Source organism: Dermacentor albipictus, chromosome 2 (genome assembly GCF_038994185.2).
Source record: "Dermacentor albipictus isolate Rhodes 1998 colony chromosome 2, USDA_Dalb.pri_finalv2, whole genome shotgun sequence".
Classification (NCBI taxonomy): Eukaryota; Metazoa; Arthropoda; class Arachnida; order Ixodida; family Ixodidae; genus Dermacentor; species Dermacentor albipictus.
In genome coordinates, this window is record NC_091822.1 from 133,092,159 (window position 1) to 133,115,329 (window position 23,171).

The 23,171-nt window shown below is 44.8% G+C and overlaps 1 protein-coding gene and 2 non-coding genes across 7 annotated transcripts in view; all 3 read left to right on the forward strand.

Moving 5' to 3' along the window:
* Positions 1–20,310, forward strand: part of LOC135917910 (uncharacterized) — a 42,641-nt gene extending 22,331 nt beyond the window's left edge. For 2 of the 5 annotated variants that reach the window (XM_065451547.1, XM_065451532.1), the window contains exons 12-16: positions 3,951–4,022; positions 4,501–4,660; positions 6,594–6,764; positions 7,730–7,885; positions 11,383–12,331. In XM_065451547.1, the coding sequence (XP_065307619.1) occupies positions 3,951–4,022; positions 4,501–4,660; positions 6,594–6,764; positions 7,730–7,885; positions 11,383–11,505 (682 nt within the window). In that variant the 3' untranslated portion in view covers positions 11,506–12,331. Of the gene's footprint in view, positions 1–3,950; positions 4,023–4,500; positions 4,661–6,593; positions 6,765–7,729; positions 7,886–11,382; positions 12,332–20,187 lie in introns of those variants that run through there. The other 3 variants (XM_065451540.1, XM_065451566.2, XM_065451556.2) reach the window with 3 other exon arrangements.
* TRNAL-AAG (transfer RNA leucine (anticodon AAG)) lies at positions 16,809–16,890 on the forward strand. The gene has a single exon. It is a non-coding gene; the product is annotated as a tRNA-Leu (tRNA).
* TRNAL-AAG (transfer RNA leucine (anticodon AAG)) lies at positions 17,565–17,646 on the forward strand. The gene has a single exon. It is a non-coding gene; the product is annotated as a tRNA-Leu (tRNA).
* Positions 20,311–23,171: the final 2,861 nt, after the last annotated feature.

The window sequence follows — 23,171 nt, forward strand, 5'->3', positions numbered from 1 at the left end:
GTGAACCAGAAAAGGCGCCAGGGCTAAAGGCAGCTGGTGCACCCAACTTGAAGCTCCCGCACCGACTCGCTATGACGTCATATATTCTCATAATATCTGCTCAGGACTAACTAACTTTCTTTTTTCGATAATCTAGTGTATACATTGTGCTCTAAAAGAACCAAGGACTCAATCTGGCGACTTTCTACAACTTAACGAGGAGAGTTGGAACAAACACTAGAGGATGATTTTAAATTCGTGACGTAACATTGACTCACTGTCACAGTGGTTCGGTGCCGCGCAAAATTCAAGAATGAAAACTTTCGCCTTCCTTTCACACGGTTGTAATGAACAATTATTTTTGCCAATGCATGAAGACAGGGTCTCGAAAGGATGCATCGGGATTTTAGGCAGATTTGGTGTTTCTTCTTAGTGTCCCTTTATGAATAGACGCTTTGCACCTGGGTGCTCCATTTTCACATCACGCACATTGATCGCAATGCGAAGTGATCATTCATTCATCTTTGAGCTTAACGCAGGGAACACAAAGGCATTGTTGGTGCAATATTCGATTCACTCTTAAATTCAACTTAATATCCTATCCATTGCTATGGCTGTGAAATTACGGCCGGGAGGTGAAATATTCCTGTCTTGAGTTTGGATTCTTAGCATAAAAGTTACTGAACCAGTGGCTAACGACTGCCCCATATTTACGGACTGTGAACTAAGATGGCGAGCTAGGTGGTCCACCTTTCCCGTTCCAATAATGCGTCGTACTGCAACAGTTGTTTCTCACTCAATGCGTACTTAAACTTAGGTGTACCTTAACGGGACCGAGTGATCGAAATGTAGTTTGATGCAATTGGCCAAGAAGGAAACCGGTGAAGCCGTGCGGCTGTTGCGTGGGAACCTCTACGTGTGGTGACTTAGGATCGGCATCTTTCTCGGAGGTGGTGCCGAGAAGACGCGTTTGGCTAGCAGCGTTCCGTCTGTCAGCATGGTGCATTGTTCGTACTAAAACAGCGCGTAGAATGCAGAGTTCGTTATTACTATTCAAGAACACCTGTTTCATCGAACCGTGAGAACTCGTGTGGGGTTTAGCCAATATTCAACGAGTCATCATCATCAACATCATCATCATCAGCAGCATCAGCAGCCTGGTTACGCCCACTCCAGGGCAAAGGCCTCTTCCATACTTCCACAACTACCCCGGTCATGTACTAATTGTGGCCATGTCCCTACAAACTTCCTAATCTCATCCGCTCACCTGACTTTCTGCCGCCCCTGCTACGCTTCCCTTCCCTTGCAATGCAGTTCGTAACTTCTGTCCAGTCCCTTTCTTCTGTCACTTTTCAAGAAATGTATTTTATGCCACAATGTATACCAGTTCGTAACTCTTAATGACCATCGGTTATCTTCCCTCCTCATTACATGTCCTGCCCATGCCAATTTCTTTTTCTTGATTTCAACTAAGATATCATTAACTCGCGTTTGTTCCCTCACCCAATCTGGTCTTATTTTATCCCTTAGCGTTACACCCATCATTCTTCTTTCCATAGCTCGTTGCGTCGTCCTCAATTTAAGTAGAACCCTCTTCGTAAGCCTCCAGGTTTCTGCCCTATACGCGAGTGCTGGTAAGACACAGCTGTTATACACTTTTCTCTTGAGGGATAATGGCAACCTGCTGTTCATGATCTGAGAATGCTTGCCAAACGCCCATTCTTATTCTTCTGATTATTGCAGTCTCATGATCCGGATCCGCGGTCACTACCTGCCCTAAGTAGATGTATTCCCTTACCACTTCCAGTGCCTCGCTACCTATTGTCAACTGCATGCTGTTCTCTTACGAGACTGTTAACGATTACTTTAGTTTTCGGCAGATTAATTTTTAGACCCACCCTTTTGCTTTGCCTCTCCAGGTCAGTGAGCATGCTGTTTAAAAAGTTTAGAAAGTAACCTTAAGCTTTACGAATCACGCAACGCATTTGATAGCCTCTTGAGATATGGAATAAAGTGTGTCCCTTAATGCACTCCCTATCCCCACGCATATATATTCCCACATGGTAATTAAAAGGAGACGCTCGGGGAGGAGCGTTTTCTGGCCTGCTTCTTCAAGGCTATATCTGCCCGTAGATTCCAGCATTGTCCTCTTCTTCCTCCTCCTCCTCTTGTGCTAATAAATCAAGCGTGAATGGAACCATTGGCAATCAAAGGGACATAAAGAATAAACACTAAAGCAGTTGACAGTGATAAAACGTTTTCTCAAACTCTATTTTCAGCAATTTCACTTCGTTTGTTGATCATTCGACACGCAAAAAAAAAAATATTTCAATGGTTTGCTTTTTTTTAAATTTCATGCCGATACCTTAACGCCGCTAGCTCTCTGAGACGTCACGAATTTCAAAGTTTATTTTCGTACGTGACTCATTGTGGCTCGCCAAATGCACTCGAAACTTGCCAAATTCGGTCCTCCGCTCTTTAGAACACAAAATTGCCTATCTTAACAAACAAACAATGAACTAAACCTGACAAATGCCGATAAAGTTCGTGACGTCACGATCACCTGATACGGGAACTTACGCGTCAGCACCCGCCTTTCATTCTGGAGTCTTTTCCTGCTTACGAAGCTTTGTTTTATGATAAGTGCGGCTTTCCTTTGTATTGTAGAGGGGTAATTTACTGAGGCACTTCAAGTACGTCTATCTTTCTCTTCAGTGTCCTTCTAAAGATGGATGGATGGAAACAACTTTATTTATTTATTTATTTATTTATTTATTTATTTATTTATTCTAAAGACGGAAGAAAAAAATTGAAAGCAGGACTACAAGGCCTGCGCACTCCATGCCTCAGCTTCAATCGCCTGTATTTGTTTCCTTCGCCTAAAGGTTGTGATAAATGTGAATATCTAACAAGAAAATATATGTTACGGGAAAGCGAGGACGTTATTTGACAACTTCGTTCTATGAAAGCATTATCACTGTGGCAATTACATTTCTTTTTAAAGTTAAGCAACGTTGGACGCAAAGCGTCTCGAACCCATTTCCCAGCATTCCCATGGTGGGACAGCGCCCGTTGCATAGATGATGAGGTCATATTTACCTCTAGGTAATATTTTGTAACAAACTCTTTGCGTAGCCTGCGATATGGCAACGCCGCACCTTCAGAGCTTATTTTAAATGCAACGTATTAGTAATCGACCAGCCGATGACCGAATAAGATAAATCCTAAGTTTTACATGTATTTGCTTTTTTGAATCGAGCATGAAATATAACGCTAAAAGTGTTCCTAATATTGCAGTCTGTAAAAAAAAAAGTGACGTTCTGGCTCTTGTCGTGCTTAAAGCGACACTAAAGAGGAAAAAAATTATTTGTACTATATTAGTAAATTACCCTTCTATAATACCAAAGAAGTCACTCTTACAGTGAGAAGAGGCGTGGAAAAAAAATACGAGAAAGCAGAAGACGGATGACGCCGCTTCCTTTAAGTTCCTGCACGACCGCGCCGTGTCATCATCGATTTTGACGAGATCTACTCAGGCCTGGTTAATTTTTTATCGGTAAAGATAAACTGTACTGTTTTCTCAAGAAACTCAAGGCTGAACTTAGCGAGTTTCGAGGACAATTACACGGGCACGACGGCCAAAATAAGATAAAATACTTCGAAATGCGTGACGCCATACTGTATTTAGGCGTGAAATTCAGAAATAAAAGTTCAGCCTTCATTTTTTTTTCTAAGGACTAATATATTTTCGCAAAGTTAACGAAATATAGTTTTCAAAGAATACTTTGTCAGGATAAATTAAGTGTGTCTTCAATGTCGCTTTAAGTTTCGCGTGTATGTGAATAGGGAGAACTTGAAATCAACTATGAAACGGAGTGTTAAGTGTTCTCAAGTTAGCAGACGGGGGAAAAAGAGACAAACTTTGGCCGGGGTCGACATGTAACCACATCTTTCTGACATATCTCTTGCAGGTTACAGGAACGCTTCTGCTTCGCCATTTGCTTGGTCGCCACGGTCGCTTGCGCTGTCATACTATTCACGAGGTGGGTGACGCACGAGTGCATTACTTTATCGTCATCTGCGCGTTTCTCCGTTGTTGACAGCAACATTTGTTTAGTCCCGCTCGTCGCGGCATAAAATAAAAGGCAGAACTTTTAGACTTGCAAAGCATGCAATAAGTGGCATTAACTTGGCGAAAAAATGATGGTAACATGGTCAAAAGGTGGTGTGCGCGTGTGTATTCGCGTTAGCATGTGTACGTGTGTCGTGCGTGTGTTGTGCCTGTGTGTTTTGTGCATTTGCATATTTTTTTTTTACATTTCATCTGTTCTGCTTTGCATACGCTTCTTTCTCGGGGCAGTGACGACGTTTCTCTGTTCAAAAAGTTTTTCTAGAGCTCGCGAATCGAGCTGGAGGACCGAAGTCCTTGTCATTCCAAGCTGTAGAAATTCGCCGAAAGTTGGCTGTTTCGGGTGCACATTACCTGACTGCGCCTTGTTTATTCTGCGCGATTTATTTCAGCCATGCCGAGTTGGTGACCACCGTGACGCTGGCCGCGTTCGCACTGGTGTTCGGCGTTCCCTGCGTCAGCGGCGTGCCCCTGCGGGACGTGATCGCCCAGCTGCCCTGGAACATCATCCTCATCCACGGCGGCAGCCGCTGGCTATCGGCAGCGCTGAGGGTGCGCCGCGCTGCCGAATGTCGACGCTGCGCATGCGCACTATGTGTTGACCCCACGAGACCCCAAAGTTTCGCTCTAAAGCGCTCCGCTTTCTTTTGGGAACTAACCGCAGTTTCTTTCCTGCGAGTGTCGGACCGTTTTTCGTCAGCCGATCCCAAAGATAGCGCAATATGACACAACGGTAAAACCCGCATGTTGGTATGGCACCACCTGTACTATAGTTTACTATACTATACTATACTATACTATACTATACTATACTATACTATACTATACTATACTATACTATACTATACTATACCGAGCGGTGACACCTCTGGTACTGCGTGGTACCGCCACGCTGGCCCAGTGATAATAGGATCGCTTTCGCATCGTCGCCTCGTGACAGATAGCGTTTTCAGGCATCGTTTGAGACGCGGCCGTTGCAGACGCTGCATGGGGTTCCGAACTGGTCGTTGAGGGGAACTGTCACTCGAAGTGTACCGGCTGGGTCGCGCGTGCGAGTGGTAGTAAGTGGAGCGAAGCCCATAACACGGAGGGCAACATACAGTGCCAAAATTAACTACCTCCCGAAGCATGTTAGACGTATGCTTGCAGAGCAACCCAGGTTGATTCCTTATATTTAGTACGCCGTTTGATATCTCAAAAGACTGGCATAAGCGCGGGAAGCTTCATGCGAAACCTATAGTAGCGTATTGACATGCTGAAGCGAAGTTTGTGTGCGGGAGTTCAGTAATCCAGTCAGTCATAACTAATAAGGTAATTATTTTTTAGCCAAAATTACGATTCTTCTCGTTTTCCTTGTTTTTATATATGAATACAATTGTAATACCCTAAAATAAAGGTGTTCAAATTTATATTTTCCTTGATGCGGGATGGTGTTTGGGCTTTGTGGGGTTAAATCAACTCTAAACAAACAGCGCACGCTATATGACCATAGGAAGACAAAAAAACAACCGCAGGGTTTAGCGCCTGTGGTTCATTTTATTGTACAATAGCTAGGGCTGCTTTTTATTTTTTGTAATTTTGCTTTACCAACTAGCGCTATTTCTCACGCTTGTGCCGTATTAAAGCATAGATATGTTGTACCATGCTGAAAGACAAAGTAGTCTACTTCATAAAATAAGCTGTAGCATTCGTTGTGGCGAAACTGGCGTAACTTCCGGGAGCAGAGCAGTGCAGGGAAGAGCTGACGCGGCTTTTCGGCTGACCCGTCGGCCAGTAAACATGGCTACCTTCCTTTCCAGTAATATATACATATATATATATATATATATATATATATATATATATATATATATATATATATATATATATATATATATATATATATATATATATATGAAGTTATGCGGTTTTACGTGCCATAACCACGATCTGATGATTATGAGGCACGCCGTAGCGGGGGACTCCGGAAAATTTCGACCACCTGGGGCTCTTTAACGTGCGCCTGAATCTAAGTACACTGGTGTTTTCGCACTTCGCCCCGCCTCGAAATATGGTTGCCGTGGTCGGGATTCAATCCTGCGACCTCGTGCTTAGCAGCCCAACACTTCTTGCCCAGTAGCACGTCACTGGAATGCATAATTTATCGTCGGTCACCATTATGTAGTCCCTCCATTGGTGCACTTGGTATGGTTTGGTAATTATTGCTCTTCGGCCAACGTTCCTAGATTTAGTGTACAGGACAATGCAGATCAAACAAACGAAATGTATGACTTCGCGCGAAGTGATGAAACCGGAAGGATGTGTAATGGCTTTCGCAAGTTTCCCTGCTTGCCCGCATCTCTTCGGGCCGTTAGATCGTCCTAACATAAGGGCGAGGTTGATTGTTCCGATCTGAATGCTGCAATGAACCAACTTTAGTTCCTTATATTACCATGATTATGAACTGAATTGAATACACATAGCCTCCGCACCCCGTTCCACGCAGGACTCTGGGCTGGCAGTGTGGTTGGTGAGCAGCTACACGAACGAGCGATTTCGCGACATGTCGGCCACCTGGCAGCTGTTGGTGTTGCTGGCCGTCGCCTCGTTCATCAACGAGGGCGGAGAGCAGTCTGGCATGCTCACCGCTCAGCTGGTGCCAATCATCTCGGACATGGTGAGCCCGCAGTCGACGTTACTGTACCGTGCGTGTGCACTATGGGCAGGCATCCGAACACATAACGTACCCGCAATGTAAGCACTGTTATGTCACTGTATGCGGCAGGGTGGAGAGAGGGAGGAAGCGATGGCTGCTACATATATCATTTATGTCTCCTTGTGTGCTGCTACTCCAAACGCGGATTTTCTTTTAGGTGATAACGCAGCTAAGTGCGGTGTCTTTTTTTCCCTACATTGCACATTTGCCACAGTATAGAGACGCCGGCCACTACAAGACAGAAGCCAAAGGGCTGATTGTCAATGCTAGCATTTCATAGTTGCACGAAGTGTCGTTATGTGAACCGCTTAAATATATTTTGTCTTTTTAAATCTCGCTGACAGGGAAGATTACTGTGATTTAAATATTATCATTGCCTACTGAATATTCCGATGATTTCGAGAGAAAGCCGATATAAAAGAGAGGAAGAACGGTTTATTGGGCTTGTCTCATTTCAATTGCAATGTCGCCACGTGTGGTTCACGCATGTGCGGGAACCTATGGCAGCTACAAGTTCTCACGCATATATAGTAATGCCACATGTACCGAAGTTCAGACCAGGGGGCGCCCCTGTTGCAGCTTCAGTGCTTCAAAGCTGTGCAAAAGCTACGCTCGCCCGACCTGATGCAGTCCGCGAACAGAGATTACCATCACTCCTCTGCAGCGATTCACGACGTGCATGCAAATGACGCCGACGGCTAGCTGGCTGCTGGCGGCGCGATTCGTTGGCGTTGAGCCGCGTCACGCTTGGTCTGGGGACTGAACGAGTGAACCTCCATTAAGTGACAGTGACCACTTCGTTAATTTTTTACAAGGAATCGCGGCAGCACGCCGTACGAGCCGATGGCATTTTCTGGCGGTCGTGCCACAGTCTGTTTCATTTCGGCGAAGATTGCATCCTCTATACCGGCGCCGGCCAAGCTTAGCCTGTTCCTTCTGCGCAGGTAGCCGAAGCACAACGCGATCCGCTCTTCTTCGCCGTGCCCGTGGCCGCAACCTGTTACTTGCCCGTGATCACGCCCATCGCGCATCTCGGACTCGTCTTCGTCTACGAGCACACCACCGCCAACGTCGGCGAGATGGTATACGCTGCATGCGTGTCCCAAACTAAGTGATCAGTATAGCCTTGTGTGCGCTTTGCACCGCACTTCCCTCTATTCCCATGCTGGTGTGCTTGCATCTCTCGGAGTCAAAGGGGCATTGAAACACTTCTCTTGAAAACGGATAAAGACCACGAAATACATGCGATGACTCTCTATATAGATATATTCCCGAATTGGGGCCGCAATATGAACGGTGATATCGCAAGCGCGATTATTACTTTCGCCATGATTTTGGTGAAGCAGCGCCTGTGCCTGTCCTCATCATTCATGTTCGTGTGAACATCTTTTTTCTTTTTTCAAGTATACGCCACTTCACCAAAATTATGGATCACCAAACAGGCCGTCAGTACCTATTAACTAAGTTACTTTAACCTTTCCCGCTCATCTCATCCTGTCAGCTAAGGCGGCGCCTATAGGACTGCCCGCATGCCTCTTCTTTCTTTTTTCTTCCTTCCGCGGTGCACTCATGGTAACCTTTGGAAGTTGGCATATCTCTGTCACGGTTCGTTTATGGAAAAATAATATCGCTATCCATGTTTTCTATTGAAATGAAGAATGAGAGCGTTTCATTTCAGAAGTGAAAGAAGAATGTATATTTACATATAGAAAGTGGAAAGAAAACACACGTAAACAAAGGATAGAAAAAAAGATAAAGACCACTCTACACTGCTTATAACAAACGCAGTTCTCATTAATCGAAGTCACTGCTTCTACACTGCTTATAACGCAGTTCTCATTAATCGAAGTCACTGCTATCCTAATCCTATAGTTAGGTGTGTCCGAATAAACAAGGACAGTAGACTGAGAGCGGGGTGCGGCTCACCAACAGTTCTGGCACGTGGCCGCGTAGGTGAAGAGCACCGCGCCGTCGTCGACTGAAGGCACTGGTCGCTCCTTGAGCGAACTTCAGGTTGTCACACGATGGGACCTTGAACTGGCTCGGGAGGTTAGGCAGTCCAGGTTTTCTGCCTGTGGGAATCTGGAAACTCGGGTCCACGGCGCGACGGCTTACTCCCGCTCCCGGCGGGCGCTGACTTCTTCGACGCTCACTTGCGTCCGTACACCACCCCGCCGTTCTAGGGTCTCTCTTTCATCTCTTCTTCCTTCATTTTCTTCAATGTCACCCATAGTGTACGGCCCTTAATGGTTCCTTCCTTCTCAGTATTTTGTTTGGCGGCGCGTCAGATATCACGCGCGTCGCTTCTTCGTCGTCGGCTTCTTCCGCCCACCCGTTCACTCTCGTCGACGTTAATCCTTCGCTACTCCCTTTATCTACGACACTGGCTTCGCGCACTCTTACTCACTAACACACAACACTCACAGAGGTGACCACGAGCAACAAGTCAACACTGACAGCACGAACGAGAAGCGTAAACTTCCGCTTTCCGGTTTCTTAGAGGATCTAGAAGGATATATATATATATATATATATATATATATATATATATATATATATATATATATATATATATATATATATATATATATATATATATATATATATATATATATATATATGGTGCACAAAGACAGGAGGCTTAGAAAACCGCAGTACAGAGCATGTGCCCTATTTTGCAAAATTTTACATTCTCCGCAGCTTAGGGAGTAGTATCTGGCTCGCATTTACGCGGCAGCAACGTCAAGTGCTCTAGAGCGTTTTCTTAACGTGTTCAAAATGTGCTGCAGTTCCCGTTTGAGCTCGTAATTTTTTTCTTTCCGCTCACTCGTTACGTTGTCTTTCGTGTAAAGCTTTTTTTTTTCTCTGTCAGCCTCGCCTTCCGTGTAAAGTGGCGTATTAGCATGTTGCAACGTGACACCACACCTCAACTTTCAGTTTATTTTGAGCTGACACGTTACCTAGTCTATTGGCAAGGTTTACGAGAAAAATATATTGTGGGCCCCCCGAGTTAACGCGGAGCTGCCACTCTTGCGTCACGAGTACACTTTCCTTGTGATAGCTATGTTTAAAAAAGAAGACCTATTTTCAAAATACAATTCTGCTCATACGAATTTGGATGTATACGGATGTACATCTTGGACTACAGAATTTTCGCACGCGCCTGCAGAGAATTAAGGTGCGCTTCAATTACATGGGTTCATTCAGTCGGCAAAATTAGAAACAGGTCATGCGTTTCGATAAATGGTGCCGTTACAGCGCCAAACACCCTTCGAGATTCGTATCATTGACTTATTCTATTGTCGCAAAGAACTTTTGTACTACGATTAGATTGATTCACCGTGAATCAAATTTATTTCAACCTATATGTCTCAAGAATGCTGCAAATAAAAAGTGTGTAAAATATTTAAAAAGTTATTGCCCATGGTGAAACTTGCATTCCAAACCTTATGGAGATCACTAGTGGCACACACTCCAAAGAATGTCGAGACCTAATTATGCACTCGCAAAGTAGTGGCAAAATGCTAAAAAAAATTATGAGGTTTTACGTGCCAAAACCACTTTCTGATTAGGAGGCAAGCCGTAGTGGAGGACTCAGAAAATTTCGACCCCCTGGGGTTCTTTAACGTGCACCTAAATCTAAGTACGCGGGTGGTTTCGCATTTCGCCCCCATAGAAATGCGGCCGCCGTGGCCGGGATTCGATCCCGCGACCTCGTGCTCAGCATCCCAACAGTATAGCTACTAAGCAACCGCGGCGGGTGAGTGGCAAAATGTATACGTTGTTAATGCAGCGAGGAAACCTTACTCATCTCCTCAAGAAACTTTATGTGGCATATAATCTTCAGGACATCAACAGTCGAACCATAAAGAAAAATAAAAGAAAGCCCAGTGCCCTTTATCAACGAAGCCGTACGAAGTCGTAGATAAATTAGTGCACTACCTCTGTCATTAGTATATATGACCAGCGTTGAAGCCAGTATACCTTTACAGCTAAAGAAAATGGCATTGAGCTCAAATTTTGCAACGCATTTGGAACACGTCTCGGCGATGTGGCGTCAGCTCTTGTCGAAAAAAAAAATCTAGCTTGAACTTACACTAGGAGCATACGAAATTGTGATGTCGTGCGTTTTCTTATGCACAGGTGAACTTTCTGTCCCTGTTTACCGACAGGCTGCGCAGCCACCATGTTGTTTGGACGGCAAAGCAGTCATCATTGTTCTTCAGTTTGGTGCTGTCTTAACGAAGCTGCTTTCTCTCAGGGCTTTGTCACACTTCGACAGATACATAGCGTGGCCGCGGTGCACCGTTCTTTCTACTTAGGAATTCACTGTAGATATTGGCACACACAATTTTGTTATGCGCGGTTGAAAATCTGCCGTTCCAGCGTTCTTAGTTGGGAACTATATCGCTCCGACCATTTTCGGATGTTTTTTTCGCGGGGTGCTCCAGCCAGAATAACCTATTTACTCGTTGGTCCACTCGTAGCAATGTTTAAGTGTTTGTATAGTCACAAGCAGGCTTAGGACGTACTAGGGATTAATCATAAAATAATGAAAAAAAAAACTGTCCTTGTGCAGGTGCTGCTCGGCCTTTTCCTCAAGGTAATAACGACAACAGCATTCACTTTGTCCTCCTCCATTTACTTCGCGTTCTACCCGACGTCTACAAATGACACATTGACTACGTTCGTCACCGACTGACCCGTGCATCATTCGGTGACCCACGAATGACAACGAAAGAACTCTATAACCTCTTTTTGTGTGTGTATGTGACTTGCCACTTTGGTTGACTCGTACCCCTGTTTCGCCAACATCATCTTCGAAAGCTTGCCGCGACAAGTACGTCCAAGTAGCTTGAAATACAGGCGTGCACGAACGGACGTTGGCTAATACGCAGCAATCTACGTGCTTTCTTTTAAACTGTTTTCGGTATGTTGTTAGCTAAGGAGATGCACCGTGCAATTGTGTTCAACGTACCTATAGCCAGACGTTGTGCACACTCAACAAGACCGACGTCGCCTTTGTTGGACATGCGTCTTCGTGGGACCTCAGTACTATGAACAACGCGAACCGCTGGAAAGGCCCCGGTATCCACGTACATGACGGTTCTAAATGTCTTCGCTCTCGTTTAAGGGCACAAGGTGGAGTTAAGGGCACAAGTTTCAATACTGGAAACAGACAGCTTTGCTGGTTATGCTTCTGCAACGCGATGCAGGAGCGCTAATGCGGCTGTGCTATTTAAGTTTTTTTTTTTTCTCTTCAGCACAATGCGGCAGTAGTGTATACAAGGAAGTTTATACTGAAATGACTGTTACTGTGCTTTTGATGTTTTGTTGCCACGTTGATGGCGCGCACCCTGCAGCTTTCGACACTCGCAAGATTGCAAATGTAACGCGCAACAGTTAATCTGAAGATGTGAATGTACTAGTGCCATTGGAGGTAATCTGTTTTGACGTCCCATTTTATAAGTAATGTACTACTCTGTGTATGTGTTCATATAGAAAAGATTCAACCAGTGACATAATTCCGCAAGTCTCACACGGCCATTTATGATATGCCTGTGTTTTTCATTGGGTTAGTTTATTAGCCGACGCATAGTATTTTTTATTGTAAATGACCGCAGGCTGCACTTTTCAGTCGTAAACGAATATAACGTCAAGATGTAGGCCAAGAGCATCTGCTAACTATACGAAGCCAGTAAGCTAGAAAGGTTAACTTGAGCTTGGCGACTGCATGCTTGGGAATTGAGGCTGCATAAAATGACAGTGCAGATGGCTATTATTGCGTAATGTTTTGAGGTGACGATCACGTAACGCAAATGGAGCTTTCCCGAGAACGTTGTGAACGTGCCATTTCCTGTGCTTCGTGATGTAGAGGGAGTAGAGGACTGGTCTACATTGCTCGAGTGTAGAAAGTAGCGTTTTTGTGGCGTTAATTTCAACAGATGCCTTGAACGGACGCCTTCGACGAGTGTTTCCCTTGCACAGTCGTTGCAATATTTTCATGTTGCATAATATTTTATATCAAATGTCGCTTTGCGGAAAGCCGCAAAGTGGATTACATTTCTTAAACCATCGAATCGAAAGAAGCGCCAAGCTACAAACGAAACGCAGAGTGGTTCGTCAAAAAAGTTTAAAATAAAGTGAGCTCTCGTTAAGATAAACTCGGTTAAGCCGAATTATCGCGTAAAACGAACAACCTGCGAACGTTTGTTAGGCTTTCCATAGAATCGATGCACAAAAAACGAGCTTAAGACGAACTACCACAGACATACTTTTCGGCTATGACGAACATTCGGAATTACCGCCACCGCTACCGATCCGATGCACCTTCTGGAGGAGGCTTTCGGTACACATCGCCCATGGGTAGAGGCGAGAGCAAGAGGACGTAACGAAAAAGTTAGTGAGTTTCGTTTCGTGAACGCGGGTGGGGCGCAAGCGTATCGGTGCTGTAGCGCACACGAAGCTATCGGCCCTCACGATTCCTAGACGCCTACACTGTCCCATCGCAGATCGCACTCAAGACAGAGCTCGCGCGGCCGTGGCAACGAAGCAGCCGCCGGAGTATAGAAGGCCCCCGTCTAAACATTCGCTTGTTAGCTAAATTAACAAGCATGGTGTCAGTGCGCACGGGCAAACATGAGCACATCAGACTCAAAGGCCGCGGACGCTCGCTGTCAAAACGCCGGCATAGGGAAAGGCATTCAACAAGAGCGGACACTCACATAGGGCCCAGCGGCCGAATTAACTGTAGGGCACCAAATGGATGGGGTTAACTGTTTCCGGTTTTGGGCGCTCGAGTTTTGAACGCTAGCTGGCATGTGCTACGCCGGATGCGCTACTCGGCATTCTTTTTTTTTTCTTCTTTTGTTTCTGCTGCCTAATCGCGGGCGTCTTAGTGTGGAATCGTTTTTTTAATTAAAATGATTGCAAACGATATTTACAAGCCTCAATCGAATCTGTGCCACATGCAATTTCATAAAATAGACGCAAAACGCCTTGTGAAATGAGGAAATGTTTGTTTGGCTCTATATAAACGCTCGTTCCGGGATTCTTGTGCGTTCACCCAACGTTGTGGCACCAGGTAAGCAGCAGTACCCGTACAAAGCTCTACCGGACGGCATTAGCTGAACGTAAATTACAAGCATGTGTCATTCTGGTATTTAACCCTTGTAGGAATACTGCTTGTAGAGGGAAAACGAGCGAAAGCGGTGGGCGACATTACAAACAAAAGCAATTCGCTTTTACGTGCAGTCGCGGACAGAATGAAATGGACCACGGGATCTCCGAACTATGTTTATGTTGATTTCAGTACCTGAGTCAATGAAAAAAAAAGTGTGGCAGCAAAAGCAGGCCAATTGTCGCGATTGCCTTGTTGAGTTACGCAGAACACGCAATACTCCTTGAGGCGCACTCGACCTCACCCAGCTGTAGAAAAGGCGAAAAGGAGTATTGCGTGTTCTGCGTAACTCAACAAGGCAATCGCGACAATTGGCCTGATTTTGCTGCCATACTTTTTTTTTCATTGACTCAGGTACTGAAATCAACATAAACATAGTTGGACCGACAGCGTAACTGACTAATTTCTGGCTCGAAATGTGCTGAATATATTCTTAGTAAGCCCTGGAAATAGAATATGGTAGTTGTTACACACCACATTGCAATAACACTTCGCTGTAAACCAACGCAATCAAAATTTCGTCAGGGCAAAAATAACATCTTACACACGATATCACAAAAAATTTCAGCTCAATAATAAACACACGTGTTCACTAAGGTAGCACTTCCGATGACAGACTAAAATTAAGGAGCAATCTTAGTCCCAGTGGTATATATGTGCCATATTTTCGCGCCAATATATTCAGTAAGGCTTTCGTCACAAAAATCTAAATATCAGGTTATTTATACGCGCTGTCCGCTGTTTCTGCGAAAATTCGATGGAGCGCGCGTAAAAAAATCGCTAATAATGTTGCCGTTGTTATGTTTCGCGTTAAAAAATATTGGCATGGAATTAACTAATTTGGCGCTCCCATCGTATCCCTCCTCTTGGATGGCAGTCAGTGTTTAGATGGTCACTGTTTGCGTCTTGGCATGACCCGACAATGTGTCATCTGCCGGGCCACTGTCTTCGTGAGCACCATCCTTCGTTTGCATACTGTGTTCCAGTCGTCCATCTCCATGTTCTTGATGGCTATGCCCGCCAAACCACGATCGAGCGCATATATAACCTGCGTTCGGCAAACAACGACATTCGTCCGGCAAACATACTTATGAAGAAACACTGCGCCCAATAATAACGCAATAAACCACAACCGGCCTTTCCAAGTTTTATTACTATGCACTGCCACAATGCTTTGCTTGGAACAATGTTTGACAACTTGAATCTATAATAAAAAGGAAACGTCTGTGGCAAACACTTATTTGAGTTTGCTGGAACAAAAGGGTGGTGTAGCATAGCGCACGAAATTAGCAACACACAAAACTTGTTACGGGAACTGGAAAAGTGTTATTTTGAGCCATTACTTTCTTCCTGCTGGGTTGGTGGGGTTATTGCATTCAAACTTTCATAATAGCTGTGTAACTCTTTTTGACCTGTCAGAATGTGCTTATTGCCAAGTGGTTTATTTTGCTATCGCTCTATTTTTGTATCAGATAGCATGCAACATTGTGTAGACATGTGCACTGCTCTCATTTAACACTTACGTATGTGCCGTTACAAGCAGTCACAAAAAATACAAAACTTCCAAGTCTTTATGCGGCGTGTGTATGTGTTTTCGTTGGTTAACTGCAAAGGACATGTTTTTTTTTCTTTAATACAACTTATGTCGGTCATGCCTCAAGCGTGTGCAAGATATGTCCTGTATATTTAAACGTAAATTTGATTTACATATACAGCAGTGATTAAAACTGTTTGAAACGCGCTTTGTATTGGCAAACACTTTTTTTGAATCACCCAAGGAGAACGAAGGTTAATCAAAGAGAAAAATGTCATACACACAAGTGTAGCACGAAGCTACCGAGGAAGAAAACCCACGCGGATTACTTTTAATTACTTACTGGGGTCTATTGGTGCACTACTTCAGTTTGACGATGCCTTTGTTGACAGCAGGCGTTACCGGACTATTTGAGTGAGCAAAACCGAGATATTCTATGTAACAAGCGAAAGGCTGTATGCAGTTTCCAAAGTGTGGAAAATTATATTCGGAGCGGCAGCGGTGTGACTGCGCCTATAAATCTGACTCAACTCGACTATGTATTCTTACAGATTCGTTTGTTACGCTTTTCGATTTAAAGAGCTCTGCTGCTTGCAATCGAACATTTCACGCGCCATTTCCCACGCATTTCCTTCAAACCCTGTAATAGCAAACACTTACGAAATGTGCGAAAGCCTGCGCTTGTGTTAGACCCTTCTGACTACAAACAACCGCGTTTCGGTCGCCGCTGTCCCGTCAGATCACGAAACTCTCCCATAATGAATTGAACGCGTTACCCGTATATCGCCTGTTTAGTTATGTGCACATATGTTTACTATCATAATTTTTTTCACGAAGTGTAAATAAACTTCTAATAAACGCTCAAGCGTTTCTAAACACTCACGCGCTAAGAAACCTGCTCCGTAGTGCCTAGGCTGTGTCATATATTCCAGGAGCAAAGGCCCCCAGATTTTCTCTCTCACGCCCGTATTAACTAGCGCCTGCGATCAAACGGTCGGGGAACCCCAAAATGAACGTCTCGTGCAGTGGCCTGCTAGTACACTCTAGCTGCCGTGAACCGCCGTTGAACGTGCTCCACTTCGCGACAAACTGCGACACTCCATGGGCAGGCTGCCGCACCTTGTTTAGTTCCAGCTCCGGGAGAGGGCGCGACAGGCGCGACAAAAACGAGGTCGCGTGGCGTGAGACTCGCTGCGCACAGCCGCCAGCAACAAGTGTAGCACGCCACGCGACACGCATCGCGAGCGGCTCCGGGCAACGAGCCGCACGCTCCGGCATGTGCATGCATGGCGGTAGCGTGGCCGAGCGGTCTAAGGCGCTGGTTTAAGGCACCAGTCTCTTCGGGGGCGTGGGTTCGAATCCCACCGCTGCCAATAACTTTTTGCTTGTACGCCTGAATTTTGATAGCAGCGGCATGTCGTTTCTTAGCTCTTTGAATGTGGGGCGGGAAAGGAAATGCCATTGTAATAATGCACTGCTACGATTAATAAGCACAGCATCGCGACTTTCATGTCTATGTCACTTTGTTTAGCGTAATGCACAACTCCAAACGGTAATCTGTATAGATAAACAAGAAATCCCTTTGAACTAAGTCCCAAAGATTGTTATTTAGATCCCTACGTTGCATTCAAATTCATGCATGCCACCCGACATATTTACGCTCATCTAATGATTGACATATTTTTTTTTGTGTTTAACTATGATGATTAGGTTTATTCGCAGCCCCTACGGAACCGGGCGGTAAAATATATAGCCACCTTGCCAGGTTGAGCTAATCAAGTTTTACTGCATCTTTGGCAATCTATATCATTTTGCGTAGCTCTTCTTGATGCTTCGTAATCAAAACCTTTAAGCAGCTCTGTGCACTATAGTCGTGTAATCATACTCTAGAGAGTTGTTTTCCGTAGGTATTTGAAATATTTCCTGTACATTTAATTTTTTACATTTGTGAAGGAGCACACAAAGTATTTCTTGAGCGCCTTGTTTATAGCCGTTCCACGCCAGAAAACATTGCAATTACAATGAAATGATTTGAGGCACACATGGCGGTAGCGTGGCCGAGCGGTCTAAGGCGCTGGTTTAAGGCACCAGTCTCTTCGGGGGCGTGGGTTCGAATCCCACAGCTGCCAATCACTTTTTGCTTGGACGCCTGAATTTTGATAGCCGCAGCATGTCGTATCTTGGCTCTTCGAATGTGGGGCGGGAAAGGAAATGCCACTGTAATAGTGCACTGTTACGAATAATAAGCACAGCATCACGATTATCATGTCTATGTTACTTTGTTCAGCGCAATGCACAACTCCAAAACTTAATCTGTAAATATGAACAAGAAATCCCTTTGAACTAATCCGGAAGATTGTTGTTTAGATGCTTTTGTTGCATTCAAATCCATGCATGTCACCTGATATATTTACGCTTTCTAATGATTGAAATATTTTATTTATCTTTAACTCTTTAACTATGAGGCTTACATTTATCTGTACACCCTATGAAACGGGGCGGTAACATACAGCCATCTTCTCAGATTGAGCAAATTGTAATAGTGCACTGTTACGATTAATAAGCACAGCATCGCGACTTTCATGTCTATGTTCCTTTGTTTAGCGCAATGCACAACTCCAAAAGTTAGTCTGTAAAGATGAACGAGAAATCCCCTTGAACGAAGTCCCAAAGATTGTTGTTTAGATCCTTTTGTTGCATTCAAATCCATGCATGTCACGTGATATATATACGCTTTCTAATGATTGAAATATTTTATTTATCTTTAACTATGAGGATTACGTTTATCTGCACTCCCTATGAAACGGGGCGGTAACATACAGCCATATGCTCAGATTGAGCTAATCAGGTTTTACTGCATCTTCGGCATTCTATGGCATTTTGCGTAGCTCTTCTTGATGCTTCCTAATCAAAAGGCTTAAGCCGCCAAGCATACTAACGGCGTGTAATCATACTGTGGAGAGCCGTCTTGCGTAGGTATTTTATATATTCCTTTATATTTCTTTTTACGTTTGGGAAGAAGCGCACAAAGCATTTCTTTGTGCCTTGTTTATAGCCGTTCCACAACGAACTTTGCGATTGCATTTCAATTCAATTAAGCTGCACATGGCGGTTTTCCGTTGGCCGCTATAATGCTCCTGGGCCTTCACAGTTTGTGGAAAGCTAGAACGCAATTGAACAATGCGGATGTCAATTCGCGACCTAGACGCGATCACTTCATTGAAGCTGTTGTATATGGTTCAGGGGTGTCCATCCACTCCCTTAACAGCCAACATGGATTGACATGCTAGAGAAACTGTCGGCATTGAAAAACGTTAATAAGTCGTGCAAGCAAAATCCTTGTTGACATGTTTTATCGTTTGGGTATCGTTTGTGTATGTCAAAGCCGGCGATAAGAAAGAAAAAAAAAGGTAGCGTGGCCGAGCGGTCTATGGCGCTGGTTTAAGGCATCAGCCTTTTCGGGCGCGTGGGTTCGAATCCCACAGGTGCCAGAATTTTTTTCGTTGGGGTAATTTGTTTAAACGTAGTTTGTCAACTGCTTTTATTGCTGCGCAGTTAATGTATGGACGTAAGACCAATAATTACCAAAATTGTTCATAGTCCTGGCAATGTTCTATTGGCCACACGCACACAGTTACTTGCCAACGCAAACCCCGGTGGTTTTCGAAGTGTTACGTATTCGTCCAGTCACGATTACGCCCAAACATTCGAAGGCAGCGTCGTGGAATGGCGGTCTCTTTTGGGTAGTGGGGTGGCATTCCATAGCAGCCACTGTGTCTTTTATTACGCTGTCTTTTGTGCTTCAAAACGAGATCATTCCCACTGCTGGCTTTGTGTAAACATCCATTGTCGCGTTACCATTATTCGGCCACAAAAGCCTTCAGTGTATGCAATAGCACGCCTTGTGTGATGGTCCAATCAGATTGCTGTATTCGAGTATCACCAAGAACCAATCTTTATGCATTAATCTGCCAGTCATTCCGAATAACGTATTTGAGGACCAACATAGGGTCAGGGTCATCGATCTTGTACGTTGGTCGGGCGAGACGGGCCAACCCTGGACGGGCCCAATGGTGCAGGTTCCAAACATGACGTCAGCCTAGTGTCTGCATATAGACTAGCATGATGAAGTAGCGCCGAGTCAGCATATCGTACCAAAGTCGGACCGACGATTCCATACAAACGGCCGCGCGGATTCAGCCATCTCGACCGCGGTGAATGAGTTGTCTAGCTCCGTCTGCAAAGCCAAATGCTTGTAAACGCGGTCGGTTTGGTTGGAGTCAAGCCGACTTGTCATTTGACCCGCTCGCGTTGATTTGAAGCGGAGCTCAGAAAGTTTCGTTCGCATAAGGTCGACGTAAGTGGAGGAAGCAATCGCGAAGGCTTTTTTCCTGCAGCCACGCATTCTGTTTTACGTGTTGTGTAGCATATTTTTTTTGTTTTCACTAGCACCATCATACGTTTAGCAGGCTTCAAAAGTGTTTAGAGGAGTTAAGTAAGTTTTGAAACGTGGCAAGGATATGATGGCCCGAGTGGGAATAACAAAAAATAAGAACACTCCACACTAGCATTACAAAAGGGATCTAAGCGCAGTCGAGGACGGCAGAGAATTGTGTTGGGAAGAAATCTTTTAAAAACTTTGAAGCGTAACATGTTGTCAACTCACGCAGGGCTTATTGGAGACCACTGGGAGAGGCGTTGGTCTTGCAGTGGACATGGACTGATGAAGACGTCTTTACGTATCATGCCAAGGTTTACGTATCACATGCGTGGCTTTGCACTTGCAGTGTATGAATCTACACATGTGATCAATAAATACTGCTCGACTTCGTAGCGTTCTACAGACGTCACTGCTTCTGTGAGCGGGGTATGTGGGAAGCTTTCGCACGCGCCGCACAAGAAGGTGAAAGGCGGAGAGACCGCGGAAAAGCGGAAAACACTCAGAGACAAAGCTGCGCAGTGATTGGATGCAGGTACCGTTGACGTCACCACCGAAGCAGAAGTGGACTGCAATGGCCAAACGCGGGAGAAGCTGATGATTCAACAGGGTGCCCTCAATGTCCTCTTTGCCCACCGCTCCGGAGCGGGTGAGGAGGTGCGCATTGAGGCACCCTAGAGTGTAGAGGCATGTGAGCGAAAGCGGCTTCGAAGGGTAGAGCCCCAAGAATAGCCGCGCTTGTGCTTCTTGTTTTGTTGTTCTTGTGTGCCGGTTAATTGTGTGCCACCAAAGATAGCTTGCTGCTCCTCCATGCAGTGACGCCGATTGGATGCACAAGATGATCCGATTGAATGAACCAGTTGAATTGTGTGGATGAGCCTAATAAATGGGAGATGCGCTGACGCTACTAGCTTTCTTCCCGCCGAACCACACCGTTCGCGCCGGCCTCAGAAATGACTCGATTCGTATTCGATTTGGTTCTGTAAATTATAAAGCACACCCTTAGTCAACACCTGATAAACTGTTCCTAAAACATTCGTTTCATTTTACGCAGCGCACAACGCCGCGCGTGTCCTTTCTGTCGCCCGCCTTTGCTGATCTCGAAGGCGATGCAGTGACACCATGTCTCAAAGCGCTATAGTCGACACATCGAACGATGCGGAAAACTAACGCACTCATACTTGGTAAGTATTATTCGACACGCGTCAAGCGTCTCAAAGCTCTGTAGCATGCTTGAGGGAAGGACTAGTAAACTTGCTCTTCTTCCGTGAAATACGTGCGTTCTACTGGGTAAAGCATTGGGCTGCTGCGCGGGGTGACCCTGGGTTCGAATCCTACAATAAGACACGAAGTATTTATCCTATAGGTTTCTCGCATGAGAAAGAGTCCTTACAGAAAGTTGCCAATTGCAACATTTCTTGTTTACGCCTACTACAGTTACTGGCATCGTGCAAGCAATTAAAAAAAAATTTCAATAGGCAACGTTGCAAATATGCTATTTTGCATTACCGCAAAAGTCGGCCTGGCTTCGTTGGAATCTTTTAAAATGATATAATGAATTTAAAGTCAATTAAAGGAATTCTATCAGCAGCCCAAATACTTCAACGTGAAAGAACAATAACGGACTTCTAGTCGATACTCGAGACCACAACAAAATTTTCTTTATTTGCGAAGCTGTATTTTTTAAGAACCTGTATGGGCTTCCTTTGTAGATTTGTGCTAGTGTGAGATGGATGACACGTTTTCGTTTCGTGCAACTGCCTCCGCCACCTTGCAGATATCTGCAGAACTGATTCGCCGCACATGGCACAATTCTAAACCTTGATCTAAATTAATCGATGAAATCGGCCACTAGAAGTAGGAGAAATCAAAATGTCCCACTAAATAATTCACATAATTAGGCTAATAACTGTTTAAGTGGTAACTGTAAGGCACTCATTTATATCTACGAATTATAACCGGCGAGTTCGCGAGGCGTATCCACTTGGAACGAATTCTCAGGACAGCGCTAGTTTTGAGGTAATTTTTACAGTGCCCGATGAAATATATTAGCATTCTAGCTGCTTCTTTTGAGTAAGCGCTGTTTTATGCATTGAAGTACATTGAGGCATTTAATGAAAAGTAACGGAACTGGTCATCTTCGGTACCGCGTTTTGCAGCGTAGTCATTACGTGCCTGCCGCGCAAGACCCCTCCGTCCACTACGCGACCCACGTGATTTACGCCGACCACGGATCACACTGTCTCCCGGATCGACCCAGTCGACCATCGCATTATCTCACTATCGCAGTTTACTCGACAAGACGGCAACCGAACAGACGCACCAGACACCAAAGAATAAGGAATGTAAAGCCTCGCTTGAAATAAAGGAATGATGCGTTTGAAGCTCTACATTTGTTGCGGTGGGGATATTTAAGTACCATTTGTTGTTTCTTTGCGTAATACCGCACGTAACAGAGCCACTCACTGGTGCATCTGTAGGGCTCGCATATATAGCAGAACCACCCTGTACACACACACACACACATGTATATATATATATATTGTTACGTATGGAAAAACAGACGAAAGAGGCTATTTACAGGCTATTTACACTGAAGCCAGGCAGCCAGGCCGACACTCGCTCGCGCCAAGGGCACCGACCAACTTCATCGTCGTTCTCGTGGCGGCTCGTCTCTTGAGCATCGCGCGATGATATATATATATATATATATATATATATATATATATATATATATATATATATATATATATATATATATATATATATATATATATATATATATATATATATATTGTTACAAGCACGGGGAAAGGGGTTTATTTAGGCGTGCGAGAGCAGGAACGGCAGGCTACGAACAATAGGAATGGCCGCTGAACAGTCTTCGTCCTCTTCTTTCCCCCTCTTCTTGATCCCCGCGTCCCTCTGACGCGCTTGGACGTAACATACCTCCCCTCGCAGACAAAGCCCCCTGGGCGAGTCAACTAGCTTGTCGTGGCGTGCATGATTTCAACCGTGCGACATGCGCGACTTGTGTCCTAGCAGAACGTCTACCAGTGTTCGTGAGGCGCGCGAGAGTATAGTCCACTTCGCTGACTTTGTCGATGACAACATATGGTCCATCGTAGTTTGCCAGCAGCTTTTGACACAAACCGCGCTTCCTTGCGGGAGTCCAAAGCCAAACGAGATCACCAGGGTTATATGTAACTGGCCGAT